At 47.2% G+C, this 14,848-nt stretch overlaps 1 protein-coding gene across 2 annotated transcripts in view; it reads right to left on the reverse strand.

Annotated features, from left to right (window-relative positions):
• Nucleotides 1–423: 423 nt before the first annotated feature.
• Nucleotides 424–14,848, reverse strand: part of LOC121551457 (conserved oligomeric Golgi complex subunit 1-like) — a 28,678-nt gene continuing 14,253 nt past the window's right edge. Inside the window, exons 10-17 of one of the 2 annotated variants that reach the window (XM_041864127.2) lie at nucleotides 14,461–14,607; nucleotides 13,918–14,079; nucleotides 11,485–11,609; nucleotides 9,943–10,051; nucleotides 8,851–8,960; nucleotides 7,887–7,968; nucleotides 7,613–7,650; nucleotides 733–811 (exon numbers count right to left, since the gene is read on the reverse strand). In XM_041864127.2, the coding sequence (XP_041720061.2) occupies nucleotides 7,642–7,650; nucleotides 7,887–7,968; nucleotides 8,851–8,960; nucleotides 9,943–10,051; nucleotides 11,485–11,609; nucleotides 13,918–14,079; nucleotides 14,461–14,607 (744 nt within the window). In that variant the 3' untranslated portion in view covers nucleotides 733–811; nucleotides 7,613–7,641. Of the gene's footprint in view, nucleotides 812–7,612; nucleotides 7,651–7,886; nucleotides 7,969–8,850; nucleotides 8,961–9,942; nucleotides 10,052–11,484; nucleotides 11,610–13,917; nucleotides 14,080–14,460; nucleotides 14,608–14,848 lie in introns of both variants that reach the window. The other variant, XM_041864126.2, reaches the window with a different exon arrangement.

Genomic DNA, 14,848 nt, shown 5'->3' on the forward strand with positions numbered 1-14,848 from the left:
TGTGTGTGTGTCTCTGTGGGTGTGTGTCTGTCTGTGTACTGTGTGTGTGTGTGTGTGTCTCTGTGTGTGTGTGTGTGTCTGTCTGTCTGTGTGTGTGTCTGTGTGTGTGTGTCTCTGTGTGTGTGTGTGTCTGTCTGTCTGTGTGTGTGTCTCTGTCTGTGTGTGTCTCTGTCTGTCTGTGTGTGTGTCTCTGTGTGTGTGTGTCTCTGTGGGTGTGTGTCTGTCTGTGTACTGTGTGTGTGTGTCTCTGTGTGTGTGTGTGTCTGTCTGTCTGTGTGTGTGTCTCTGTGTGTGTGTGTCTGTCTGTGACTATCCTCACCCGTCTCCAATCTTATCAGCAGGACCCAGACAGCGATCAGGTATATACTCCAACATGATCCATCTCCACTATACTAACAAAATAAATCACACATCAACACAATCTCATTAATAAATCTGTCCAAACTGTTTTATTGATCCATATATTCTTCTAACAGTCAGTCTCTGTACAGTACAAGGCGTTTAAAGAGTCCAACAGTAGTCACACTCCTTATTTGGTTGAGTACCAAATGGCACCCTATTCCCTATTTAGTGGGGATAGTTCCTATAGGTATGAATGGCACCCTATTTCCTATAGGTCCTGGTCTAAAGTAGTGCACTATGTAGGGAATAGGGTGACATTTGGGACTCAGCCTTATTTGGCCATGCCAGACAACCAGCCCAGCTTGAACAGCGATGGCGCCGCCGGCTCCTCCTCCTGATTGGCTAGCTGTCTGAACAGGTTGCCAGGGCGGAAGGTGTCGTCATGGGTGGGTTTAGAGGTGGGTGAGGCCTAGGGGAGAGAGAAATTGAGGAGGGAGATGGGGAGGAGAGGATTTAAACAACAGATATGGGTTGAGTTACTTAACAGTCGGAACTTGGTCGTGTTCATTAGGCACCATACAGAAGATAACGCTTTGAAACTGAAGTAAAATAGAGAGAGAGACCACCTGACCTGAGAGAAACAGGGAGAGACTACCTGACCTGAGAGAAACAGGGAGAGACTACCTGACCTGAGAGAAACAGGGAGAGACCACCTGACCTGAGAGAAACAGAGAGAGACCACCTGACCTGAGAGAAACAGAGAGAGACCACCTGACCTGAGAGAAACAGAGAGAGACCACCTGACCTGAGAGAAACAGAGAGAGACCACCTGACCTGAGAGAAACAGAGAGAGACCACCTGACCTGAGAGAAACAGAGAGAGACTACCTGACCTGAGAGAAACAGAGAGAGACCACCTGACCTGAGAGAAACAGGGAGAGACCACCTGACCTGAGAGAAACAGAGAGAGACTACCTGACCTGAGAGAAACAGAGAGAGACTACCTGACCTGAGAGAAACAGAGAGAGACTACCTGACCTGAGAGAAACAGAGAGAGACTACCTGACCTGAGAGAAACAGAGAGAGACTACCTGACCTGAGAGAAACAGAGAGACTACCTGACCTGAGAGAAACAGAGAGAGACTACCTGACCTGAGAGAAACAGAGAGAGACTACCTGACCTGAGAGAAACAGGGAGAGACTACCTGACCTGAGAGAAACAGGGAGAGACTACCTGACCTGAGAGACTACCTGAACTGAGAGAAACAGGGAGAGACTACCTGACCTGAGAGACTACCTGAACTGAGAGAAACAGGGAGAGACTACCTGACCTGAGAGACTACCTGAACTGAGAGAAACAGGGAGAGACTACCTGAACTGAGAGAAACAGGGAGAGACTACCTGACCTGAGAGACTACCTGACCTGAGAGAAACAGAGAGAGACCACCTGACCTGAGAGAAACAGAGAGAGACCACCTGACCTGAGAGAAACAGAGAGAGACCACCTGACCTGAGAGAAACAGAGAGAGACCACCTGACCTGAGAGAAACAGAGAGAGACCACCTGACCTGAGAGAAACAGAGAGAGACTACCTGACCTGAGAGAAACAGAGAGAGACCACCTGACCTGAGAGAAACAGAGAGAGACTACCTGACCTGAGAGAAACAGAGAGAGACTACCTGACCTGAGAGAAACAGAGAGAGACTACCTGACCTGAGAGAAACAGAGAGAGACTACCTGACCTGAGAGAAACAGAGAGACTACCTGACCTGAGAGAAACAGAGAGAGACTACCTGACCTGAGAGAAACAGGGAGAGACTACCTGACCTGAGAGAAACAGGGAGAGACTACCTGACCTGAGAGACTACCTGAACTGAGAGAAACAGGGAGAGACTACCTGACCTGAGAGACTACCTGAACTGAGAGAAACAGGGAGAGACTACCTGACCTGAGAGACTACCTGAACTGAGAGAAACAGGGAGAGACTACCTGAACTGAGAGAAACAGGGAGAGACTACCTGACCTGAGAGACTACCTGAACTGAGAGAAACAGGGAGAGACTACCTGACCTGAGAGACTACCTGAACTGAGAGAAACAGGGAGAGACTACCTGACCTGAGAGAAACAGGGAGAGACTACCTGACCTGAGAGACTACCTGAACTGAGAGAAACAGGGAGAGACTACCTGACCTGAGAGACTACCTGACCTGAGAGAAACAGGGAGAGACTACCTGACCTGAGAGACTACCTGAACTGAGAGAAACAGGGAGAGACTACCTGACCTGAGAGAAACAGAGAGAGACTACCTGACCTGAGAGAAACAGAGAGAGACCACCTGACCTGAGAGAAACAGGGAGAGACTACCTGACCTGAGAGAAACAGGGAGAGACTACCTGACCTGAGAGACTACCTGACCTGAGAGAAACAGAGAGAGACTACCTGAACTGAGAGAAACAGGGAGAGACTACCTGACCTGAGAGAAACAGGGAGAGACTACCTGAACTGAGAGAAACAGTGAGAGGCTACCTGAACTGAGAGAAACAGGGAGAGACTACCTGACCTGAGAGAAACAGAGAGAGACTACCTGACCTGAGAGAAACAGAGAGACTACCTGACCTGAGAGAAACAGAGAGAGACTACCTGACCTGAGAGAAACAGAGAGAGACTACCTGACCTGAGAGAAACAGGGAGAGACTACCTGACCTGAGAGAAACAGGGAGAGACTACCTGACCTGAGAGACTACCTGAACTGAGAGAAACAGGGAGAGACTACCTGACCTGAGAGACTACCTGAACTGAGAGAAACAGGGAGAGACTACCTGACCTGAGAGAAACAGGGAGAGACTACCTGACCTGAGAGACTACCTGAACTGAGAGAAACAGGGAGAGACTACCTGACCTGAGAGACTACCTGACCTGAGAGAAACAGGGAGAGACTACCTGACCTGAGAGACTACCTGAACTGAGAGAAACAGGGAGAGACTACCTGACCTGAGAGAAACAGAGAGAGACTACCTGACCTGAGAGAAACAGAGAGAGACCACCTGACCTGAGAGAAACAGGGAGAGACTACCTGACCTGAGAGAAACAGGGAGAGACTACCTGACCTGAGAGACTACCTGACCTGAGAGAAACAGAGAGAGACTACCTGAACTGAGAGAAACAGGGAGAGACTACCTGACCTGAGAGAAACAGGGAGAGACTACCTGAACTGAGAGAAACAGTGAGAGGCTACCTGAACTGAGAGAAACAGGGAGAGACTACCTGACCTGAGAGAAACAGAGAGAGACTACCTGACCTGAGAGAAACAGGGAGAGACTACCTGACCTGAGAGAAACAGGGAGAGACTACCTGACCTGAGAGAAACAGGGAGAGACTACCTGAACTGAGAGAAACAGAGAGAGACTACCTGACCTGAGAGAAACAGGGAGAGACTACCTGACCTGAGAGACTACCTGACCTGAGAGAAACAGAGAGAGACTACCTGAACTGAGAGAAACAGAGAGAGACCGCCTGAACTGAGAGAAACAGGGAGAGACTACCTGACCTGAGAGAAACAGGGAGAGACTACCTGACCTGAGAGAAACAGGGAGAGACTACCTGACCTGAGAGAAACAGGGAGAGACTACCTGACCTGAGAGAAACAGGGAGAGACTACCTGAACTTGTCCAACATTCTGTGCGTGACATGAACACGACCCTGGCTTCATCTCCTCCCTAATATAAAAGGAAGCTGTTCTGCTTCCTTTGTTTTGTTTGTTCAGATCAGTGCAGATGAAGGAGAGGAGACAATGAGATGAGGCCACTAAGGAGAGGAAGCCACGTCAAGAGTGTTGAGATGCACCGCATAGAGAAAAAAAAAGTTCATTGATGTGATGAGCTGCTTGCTTCATGCACAACAACACTTGCTGTTTGTCTGGTCACAGATATGGTTTGGAGTGGTGTGAGGCAGGGTTTGAGATCAATTCCATTTTAATACAGTCAATTCAGGAGAATCGAAAAACCCTCTAAGATAAAAATAGGAAAATTGCCAATTCATGAATTGAATATCAATTGACTAGCTAAATTGACTGCAGATCCCGGCAGACAGCGTGAAACCAGGGCTCCATAGGGCTCTGCTCAACAAGAGTGCACTATACAGGGGGTAAGGTGTCATTTCGTACGCAGACCACATGTCCCTGTTAGTTAGCGATCTGAGGCAAAATCAAATCAAACCGTAGCCACGCTAAAAAAACAAATGCGGAAAATAGTTGTTAGCTTAGTACACTGCAAACCCACCCGCTGCAAAAACACTTGAGTGCAAGTGAAAATAACACACTATAGATACAGCACCGGTTAAAAGTTCGGACACACCTACTCATTCCAGGGTTTCTCTTTATTAATTTTTATTTTCTACATTGTAGAATAATAGTGAAGACATCAAAACTATGATGTATTCACTCTCCTCCCAGAGGACCTGAGCCCTAGGACCATGCCTCAGGACTACCTGGCCTGATGACTCCTAGGACCATGCCTCAGGACTACCTGGCCTGATGACTCCTAGGACCATGCCTCAGGACTACCTGGCCTGATGACTCCTAGGACCATGCCTCAGGACTACCTGGCCTGATGACTCCTGGCTGTCCCCAGTCCACCTGGTCCTCTCTCCCTCTCCTCCCGGAGGACCTGAGCCCTAGGACCATGCCTCAGGACTACCTGGCCTGATGACTCCTGGCTGTCCCCAGTCCTCTCCCTCTCTCCCTCCCCTCCCAGAGGACCTGAGCCCTAGGACCATGCCTCAGGACTACCTGGCCTGATGACTCCTGGCTGTCCCCAGTCCACCTGGTCCTCTCTCCCTCCCCTCCCAGAGGACCTGAGCCCTAGGACCATGCCTCAGGACTACCTGGCCTGATGACTCCTGGCTGTCCCCAGTCCACCTGGTCGTGCTGCTGCTCCAGATTCCACTCTTCTGCCTGCGGCTATGGAACCCTGACCTGTCCTTGTCCCGGACCTGCTGTTTTCGACTCTCTCTCGCTCTCCCTCTCTCTCTCTCTACCGCACCTGCTGTCTCGACCTCTGAATGCTCGGCTATGAAAAGCCAACTGATATTTACTCCTGATGTACTGACCTGTTGCAACCTCTACAACCACTGTGATTATTATTTGACCCTGCTGGTCATTTATGAACGTTTGATCATCTTGAAGAACAAATCTGGCCTTAATGGCCATGTACTGTTATAATCTCCACCCGGCACAGCCAGAAGAGGACTGGTCACCCCTCAGAGCCTGGTTCCTCTCTAGGTTTCTTCCTAGGTTCCTGCCTTTCTAGGGAGTTTTTCCTAGCCACCGTGCTTCTACATCTGCATTGCTTGCTGTTTGGGGTTTTAGGCTGGGTTTCTGTATAGCACTTTGTGACATCTGCTGATATAAAAAGGGCTTTATAAATAACATTTGATTGATTTGATTGATATGGAATCATGTAGTAACCAAAAAAAGTGTTAAACAAATCAAAATATATTTTATATTTGAGATTCTTCACAGTAGCCACCCTTTGTCTTGATCACAGCTTTGCACTCTCTTGGCATTCTCTCAACCAGCTTCATGAGGTTGACACCTGGAATGCATTTCAATTAACAGGTGTGCCTTGTTAAAAGTTCATTTGTGAAATTTATTTCCTTCTTAATGCGTTTGAGCCAATCAGTTATGTTGTGACAAGGTGGGGATGGTATACAGAAGATAGTCCTATTTGGTAAAAGATCAAGTCCATATTATGGCAAGAACAGCTCAAATTAGCAAAGAGAAATGACAGTCCATCATTACTTTAAATTTAAGACATGAAGGACAGTCAATCCGGAAAATGTCAAGAACTTTGAAAGTTTCTTAAAGTGCAGTCGCAAAAACCATCAAGCGCTATGATGAAACTGGCTCTCATGAGGACCACCACAGGAAAGGAAGACCCAGAGTTACCTCTGCTGCAGAGGATAAGTTCATTACAGTTAAATGAACCTCAAAAATTGCAGCCCAAATAAATGCTTCAGAGTTCAAGTAACAGACGCATCTCAACATCAACTGTTCAGAGGAGACTGCGTGACTCAGGCCTTCATGGTCGAATTGCTGCAAAGAAACCACTACTAAAGGACACCAATAATAAGAAGAGACTTGCTTGGGCCAAGAAACACGAGCAATGGACATTAGACTGGTGGAAATCTGTCCTTTGGTCTGATGAGTCCATATTTGAGATTTTTGTTTCCAAACGCCATGTTTTTGTGAGACGCAGAGTAGGTGAATGGATGATCTCCGCATGTGTGGTTCCCACCGTGAAGCATGGAGGAGAAGGTGTGATGGTGCTTTGCTTGCGACACTGTCTGTGATTTATTTAAAATTCAAGGCACACTTAACCAGCATGGCTACCACAGCATTCTGCAGCGATACGCCATCCCATCTGGTTTGCGCTTAGTGGGACTATCATTTGTTTTTCAACAGGCCAATGACCCAACACACCTCCAGGCTGTGTAAGGGCTATTTGACCAAGAAGGAGAGTGATGGAGTGCTGCATCAGATGACCTGGCCTCCACAATCACCCGAGATCCACCCAAATGAGATGGTTTGGGATGAGTCGGACCGCAGAGTGAAGGAAAAGCAGCCAACAAGTGCTCAGCATATGTGGGAACTCCTTCAAGACTGTTGGAAAAGCATTCCAGGTGACTACCTCATGAAGCTGGTTGAGAGAATGCAAAGCTGTCATCAAGGCAAAGGGTGGCTACTTTGAAGAATCTCAAATATAAAAATATATTTTGATTTGTTTAACACTTTTTTGGTTACTACATGATTCCATATGTGTTATTTCATAGTTTTTGATGTCTTCACTATTATTCTAGAATGTAGAAAATAGTAAAAATAAAGAAAAACCCTTGAATGAGTAGGTGTGTCCAAACCTTTGACTGGTAGTGTAGATAACTAAAGACACTACACACACACTAAAGATACCACACACACACTAAAGATACCACACACACACACACTACACTAAAGATACCACACACACACACACACTACACTAAAGATACCACACTACACACACACACTACATTAAAGATACCACACTACACACACACACACACACACACACACACACACACACACACACACACACACACTAAAGATACCACACTACACACACACACTAAAGATACCACACTACACACACACACTAAAGATACCACACACACACACACACACACACTAAAGATACCACACACACACACTACACTAAAGATACAACACACACAATGACCTGTTGCTGCTGTCCTGGGTCTGTTGCCCTCAACACAGCTGGAAATGCAGACAACATAAAACCACAACATAAAACATCATGATACATATCATAGGACATCAACAGAAACGGCAAAGTAAAGGTTTTAAAAAATATTATTCTACTGAAACTTGAGGTGAGGTTGAAATTCATACAGGCAGGCTTATATGAAAACCTCAGCTATACGTTCAACCTCAACACCCCCTCCTCCCCTCAACACCCCCCGTCCATCCGTCTGTCCGTCCGTGTGACTCACCAGTGGGCGTGTGATGTCAGCTCCCTGTGTGGAGGACTTGGTCTTACGGGAGTTGGTCATGCTTAGAGGTAACAGCCCAAACCTGGAGAACATAGACCAGACACAGGGTTCTGGGTTAAAAACACTTCTGGACCTGTAGCCTATTCTAACCTGGAGAACAGTGAGACCAGAGACAGGGTTCTGGGTAAAAAACACTTCTGGACCTGTAGCCTATTCTAACCTGTAGAACAGAGAGACCAGACACAGGGTACTGGGTTAAAAACACTTCTGGACCTGTAGCCTATTCTAACCTGTAGAACAGAGAGACCAGACACAGGGTTCTGGGTAAAAAACACTTCTGGACCTGTAGCCTATTCTAACCTGGAGAACAGTGAGACCAGAGACAGGGTTCTGGGTTAAAAACACTTCTGGACCTGTAGCCTATTCTAACCTGGAGAACAGTGAGACCAGAGACAGGGTTCTGGGTAAAAAACACTTCTGGACCTGTAGCCTATTCTAACCTGTAGAACAGAGAGACCAGACACAGGGTACTGGGTTAAAAACACTTCTGGACCTGTAGCCTATTCTAACCTGTAGAACAGAGAGACCAGACACAGGGTTCTGGGTAAAAAACACTTCTGGACCTGTAGCCTATTCTAACCTGGAGAACTGAGAGACCAGACACAGGGTTCTGGGTTAAAAACACTTCTGGACCTGTAGCCTATTCTAACCTGGAGACCAGAGACAGGGTGCTGGGATTATTATTATTATTTTATTATATTAAAAACACTTCTGGACCTGTAGCCTATTCATAAGGCATCTCAGAGTAGAAGTGCTGATCTGGGATCAGGTCCCCCTGTCCACGCCATCTTACTCACTATGATCTAAAAGGGAAATCTGATCCAATATCAGCACTCCTATTCGGAGACACTTTTTAATGATTATGGGCCCTAGGGTGTGTGTTTGTGCGGGTGTGTGTTCTCACCTGATCTGGCTGTTGGCCAGCGGCAGGATGTTGAAAGGTTCCTGAGAGCCCACGCTGTTACCACGGGAAACAAACTGTTTCTCTGTCCCCGTCAACAACCCCAACAACACCTGGAACAACACGACATTATCACAACATGAACACAGTGTTTGGAATGGGGACATTTAAAGTGAATAAAGTCATTAACACAACGCTTAGCATATTGCTATATCTCCCCTGTGTGTAACACACATGATTTCCAGTGTTGTGGTCGTACAGGGTGTGGGTTGATGGTCTCTGGACTCCATGCTGTATGTTATGGATTGTTCTCATATCTGTTGATAGTGACTGACATCAGACTGGAGGTCTGGACCAAGGACACTGATTGTTATTGTATTCTGTAACACTGTGATCTGTAGCAGCTGACAAAGTTGTTTAGAATTCCTCCAAGCCTCTGGGCTGGTGTTTCCAGAACATTTGGTGCTGTGTGATTACGATATAATGGCCTTCTCAGAGCAGGCCAAGTTAGACATTTTCTCTGCTACTGTACTGGAGGCAGTCGCAGCTTGTAATTAAACTGAAATTATTTCGATTGATGTTATCAACGATTTCTCTCTTTTTTGTTGACCTGGAAATTCCCTTTACAATGTTATTACAACATTATCACAATGTTATTACAACATAACATTATCACAATGTTAACATAACATTATCACAATGTTAACAAAACATTATCACAATGTTAACAAAACATTATCACAATGTTAACACAACATTATCACAATGTTAACACAACATTATCACAATGTTAACAAAACATTATCACAATGTTAACACAACATAATGTTATAACAATGTTAACACAACCAAAACACAACAATGGCATAATATAACACACCACAACATTATAATTACGTTAACACAACATTAACAACATCTGAATCACCAACAGCACCTCAGAGCGCTACAAATTGTGACCAAAGTTACCACATGACCAATACACGGTGGATGAACCAGGAAAACCCTATTGTACATTGATACCATGATAATATCATGATTTCTTTTAGTCTCTATTCACATGTTAGTAGTGTCAGGGGGTGGGGCCATTCGTACCGAACTCCTCTGTGATAGGCGGTTGAGGTTGCTGTTGAGTGGCGGCGTGAACACATCCAGGTCAAAGGGGTCAATGTAGCTCTCCAGCGAATCACAAACCTTCTGGACCCTGTAACATACAGAGAGAGCAGGAGGTTAATGGACCCTGTAACATACAGAGACCAGGAGGTTAATGGACCCTGTAACATACAGAGAGACCAGGAGGTTAATGGACCCTGTAACATACAGAGAGACCAGGAGGTTACAGGACCCTGTAACATACAGAGACCAGGAGGTTAATGGACCCTGTAACATACAGAGACCAGGAGGTTAATGGACCCTGTAACATACAGAGACCAGGAGGTTAATGGACCCTGTAACATACAGAGAGACCAGGAGGTTAATGGACCCTGTAACATACAGAGACCAGGAGGTTAATGGACCCTGTAACATACAGAGAGACCAGGAGGTTACAGGACCCTGTAACATACAGAGACCAGGAGGTTAATGGACCCTGTAACATACAGAGAGACCAGGAGGTTAATGGACCCTGTAACATACAGAGAGACCAGGAGGTTACAGGACCCTGTAACATACAGAGAGACCAGGAGGTTAATGGACCCTGTAACATACAGAGACCAGGAGGTTAATGGACCCTGTAACATACAGAGACCAGGAGGTTAATGGACCCTGTAACATACAGAGAGACCAGGAGGTTACAGGACCCTGTAACATACAGAGAGACCAGGAGGTTAATGGACCCTGTAACATACAGAGACCAGGAGGTTAATGGACCCTGTAACATACAGAGAGACCAGGAGGTTAATGGACCCTGTAACATACAGAGACCAGGAGGTTAATGGACCCTGTAACATACAGAGAGACCAGGAGGTTAATGGACCCTGTAACATACAGAGAGACCAGGAGGTTAATGGACCCTGTAACATACAGAGACCAGGAGGTTAATGGACCCTGTAACATACAGAGAGACCAGGAGGTTACAGGACCCTGTAACATACAGAGAGACCAGGAGGTTAATGGACCCTGTAACATACAGAGACCAGGAGGTTACAGGACCCTGTAACATACAGAGACCAGGAGGTTAATGGACCCTGTAACATACAGAGAGACCAGGAGGTTACAGGACCCTGTAACATACAGAGAGACCAGGAGGTTACAGGACCCTGTAACATACAGAGAGACCAGGAGGTTAATGGACCCTGTAACATACAGAGAGACCAGGAGGTTAATGGACCCTGTAACATACAGAGAGACCAGGAGGTTAATGGACCCTGTAACATACAGAGAGACCAGGAGGTTAATGGACCCTGTAACATACAGAGAGACCAGGAGGTTAATGGACCCTGTAACATACAGAGAGACCAGGAGGTTAATGGACCCTGTAACATACAGAGAGACCAGGAGGTTACAGGACCCTGTAACATACAGAGAGACCAGGAGGTTAACGGACCCTGTAACATACAGAGAGACCAGGAGGTTAATGTTACAACCAGTGATACCAGGGCATTGAACGTGTGTGTGTGTGTGTGTGTGTGTGTGTACCTGGGGTCTTGGTGAGAGCGGAAGCCCTTGTCCTCCTCTAGTCTAGTACTCAGGGTAGCAGTGAGATATCTCAGGTCAAACAACAGCTGTAGAGATCTGTTCTGGGTCATAGGGAACGGACAGTCCTGGAGAAAGCGAGAGAGAGACAGAGAGAGAGAGATAGAGAGAGAGATATCAACTCATTTCGTTGTCCAGGTGTGTGTGTGTGTGTGTTACCTTGTCCTGTGTGTGTGTGTTACCTTGTCCTGTGTGGTGTGTGTGAGGGTGTGTGAATGTGTGTGTGTGTGTTACCTTGTCCTGTGTGGTGTGTGTGTGTATGTGTATGTGGTGTGTGAGGGTGTGTGTGTGTGTGTTACCTTGTCCTGTGTGGTGTGTGTGTTACCTTGTCCTGTGTGGTGTGTGTGTTACCTTGTCCTGTGTGTGTGTGTGTGTGAGGGTGTGTGTGTGTGTTACCTTGTCCTGTGTGGTGTGTGTGAGGGTGTGTGAATGTGTATGTGTGTGTGTGTGTGTGTTACCTTGTCCTGTGTGGTGTGTGTGTGTATGTGTATGTGGTGTGTGAGGGTGTGTGTGTGTGTGTTACCTTGTCCTGTGTGGTGTGTGTGTTACCTTGTCCTGTGTGGTGTGTGTGTTACCTTGTCCTGTGTGTGTGTGTGTGTGAGGGTGTGTGTGTGTGTTACCTTGTCCTGTGTGGTGTGTGTGAGGGTGTGTGTGTGTGTTACCTTGTCCTGTGTGTGTGTGTGTGTGTGTGTGTGTGTGTTACCTTGTCATGTGTGTGTGTGTGTGTGTGTGTTACCTTGTCCTGTGTGGTGTGTGTGTGTGTGTGTGTGTGTGTTACCTTGTCCTGTGTGTGTGTGTGTGTGTTACCTTGTCCTGTGTGGTGTGTGTGAGGGTGTGTGTGTGTGTTACCTTGTCCTGTGTGTGTGTGTGTGTGTGTGTGTGTGTGTGTGTGTGTGTTACCTTGTCCTGTGTGTGTGTGTGTGTTACCTTGTCCTGTGTGGGTGTGTGTGTGTGTGTGTGTGTTACCTTGTCCTGTGTGGTGTGTGAGGGTGTGTGTGTGTGTTACCTTGTCCTGTGTGTGTGTGTGTGTGTGTGTGTGTGTGTGTTACCTTGTCCTGTGTGGTGTGTGAGGGTGTGTGTGTGTGTTACCTTGTCATGTGTGTGTGTGTGTGTGAGGGTGTGTGTGTGTGTGTTACCTTGTCCTGTGTGGTGTGTGAGGGTGTGTGTGTGTGTGTTACCTTGTCCTGTGTGGTGTGTGTGAGGGTGTGTGTGTGTGTTACCTTGTCATGTGTGTGTGTGTGTGAGGGTGTGTGTGTGTGTGTTACCTTGTCCTGTGTGGTGTGTGAGGGTGTGTGTGTGTGTTACCTTGTCCTGTGTGTGTGTGTGTGTGAGGGTGTGTGTGTGTGTGTTACCTTGTCCTGTGTGGTGTGTGAGGGTGTGTGTGTGTGTTACCTTGTCCTGTGTGTGTGTGTGTGTGTGTGTGTGTGTGTGTGTGTGTTACCTTGTCCTGTGTGGTGTGTGAGGGGTGTGTGTGTGTGTTACCTTGTCCTGTGTGTGTGTGTGTGTGTGTTACCTTGTCCTGTGTGGTGTGTGAGGGTGTGTGTGTGTGTTACCTTGTCCTGTGTGTGTGTGTGCGTGTGTGTGTGTGTGTTACCTTGTCCTGTGTGGTGTGTGAGGGTGTGTGTGTGTGTTACCTTGTCCTGTGTGTGTGTGTGTGAGGGTGTGTGTGTGTGTTGCCTTGTCCTGTGTGTGTGTGTGTGTGTGTGTGTGTTACCTTGTCCTGTGTGGTGTGTGAGGGTGTGTGTGTGTGTTACCTTGTCCTGTGTGTGTGTGTGTGTGTGTTACCTTGTCCTGTGTGGTGTGTGAGGGTGTGTGTGTGTGTTACCTTGTCCTGTGTGTGTGTGTGTGAGGGTGTGTGTGTGTGTGTTACCTTGTCCTGTGTGTGTGTGTGTGAGGGTGTGTGTGTGTGTGTTACCTTGTCCTGTGTGTGTGTGTGTGAGGGTGTGTGTGTGTGTTACCTTGTCCTGTGTGGTGTGTGAGGGTGTGTGTGTGTGTTACCTTGTCCTGTGTGTGTGTGTGTGTGTGTGTGTGTTACCTTGTCCTGTGTGGTGTGTGTGTGTGTGTGTGTGTGTGTTACCTTGTCCTGTGTGGTGTGTGTGTGTGTGTTACCTTGTCCTGTGTGGTGTGTGTGTGTGTGTGTGTGTGTGTTACCTTGTCCTGTGTGGTGTGTGTGTGTGTGTTACCTTGTCCTGTGTGGTGTGTGTGAGGGTGTGTGTGTGTGTTACCTTGTCCTGTGTGGTGTGTGTGTGTGTGTGTGTGTTACCTTGTCCTGTGTGTGTGTGTGTGTGTTACCTTGTCCTGTGTGGTGTGTGTGAGGGTGTGTGTGTGTGTTACCTTGTCCTGTGTGGTGTGTGTGAGGGTGTGTGTGTGTGTTACCTTGTCCTGTGTGGTGTGTGTGAGGCTCTGGTACTCCTGCAGCACCAGGTCCATGCAGCCTTGTAGTAACTCCTGTAGGGTGGGTCGGGGCAGAGCATGTCCCCCTACACCATTCACCTCCAGACACAGCTGGAACAGCAGACACTGGACAAACCACGACGGCTATGGAGAGAGAGAGAGATAATATTGTACCATCTCAATGTTCATTTTCTATTTAAAAAAACCTTTATCCTGTCTGAGACACTACTGGTCATGTCCTGCTGAGAGTTTATCCTGTCTGAGACACTACTGGTCATGTCCTGCTGAGAGTTTATCCTGTCTGAGACACTACTGGTCATGTCCTGCTGAGAGTTTATCCTGTCTGAGACACTACTGGTCATGTCCTGCTGAGAGTTTATCCTGTCTGAGACACTACTGGTCATGTCCTGCTGAGAGTTTATCCTGTCTGAGACACTACTGGTCATGTCCTGCTGAGAGTTTATCCTGTCTGAGACACTACTGGTCATGTCCTGCTGAGCGATGATGTCATAACATCACTCTCACCTGGACAGGAATTCTGATTTTGGAGGTGACGCTGCTCCCTGACTCCGCCTCTTCCTGGATCTCTAGCTCCTCCCAGTTGGTGGCGTTTGCTAGGATAGCCCCGGCGGACTCTGCGTGCAGCGAGGTCGCAAACCGACCCACCAGTGCCTTGGAGAGAGAGGGAGACCAAGGGGGGAAGTTACTAAAAAGACTGGCTTGTGATTTCAGTTTGTCTGACATTCTCAGACCCCAAAACTCCATATGTCTCAAGCCTCTCAGAGTGCTGATCTAAGATCAGGTCCCATCTGTCCATGTAATTAATTTTGATCTAATAGGCAAAACTGATCCTAGAGATGTTTAAACAGCCCCTGAAAATGTCTGACAAATTTTGATTTAGTGGTGAACTATC

Source organism: Coregonus clupeaformis, chromosome 35 (assembly GCF_020615455.1).
Source record: "Coregonus clupeaformis isolate EN_2021a chromosome 35, ASM2061545v1, whole genome shotgun sequence".
NCBI lineage: Eukaryota > Metazoa > Chordata > Actinopteri > Salmoniformes > Salmonidae > Coregonus > Coregonus clupeaformis.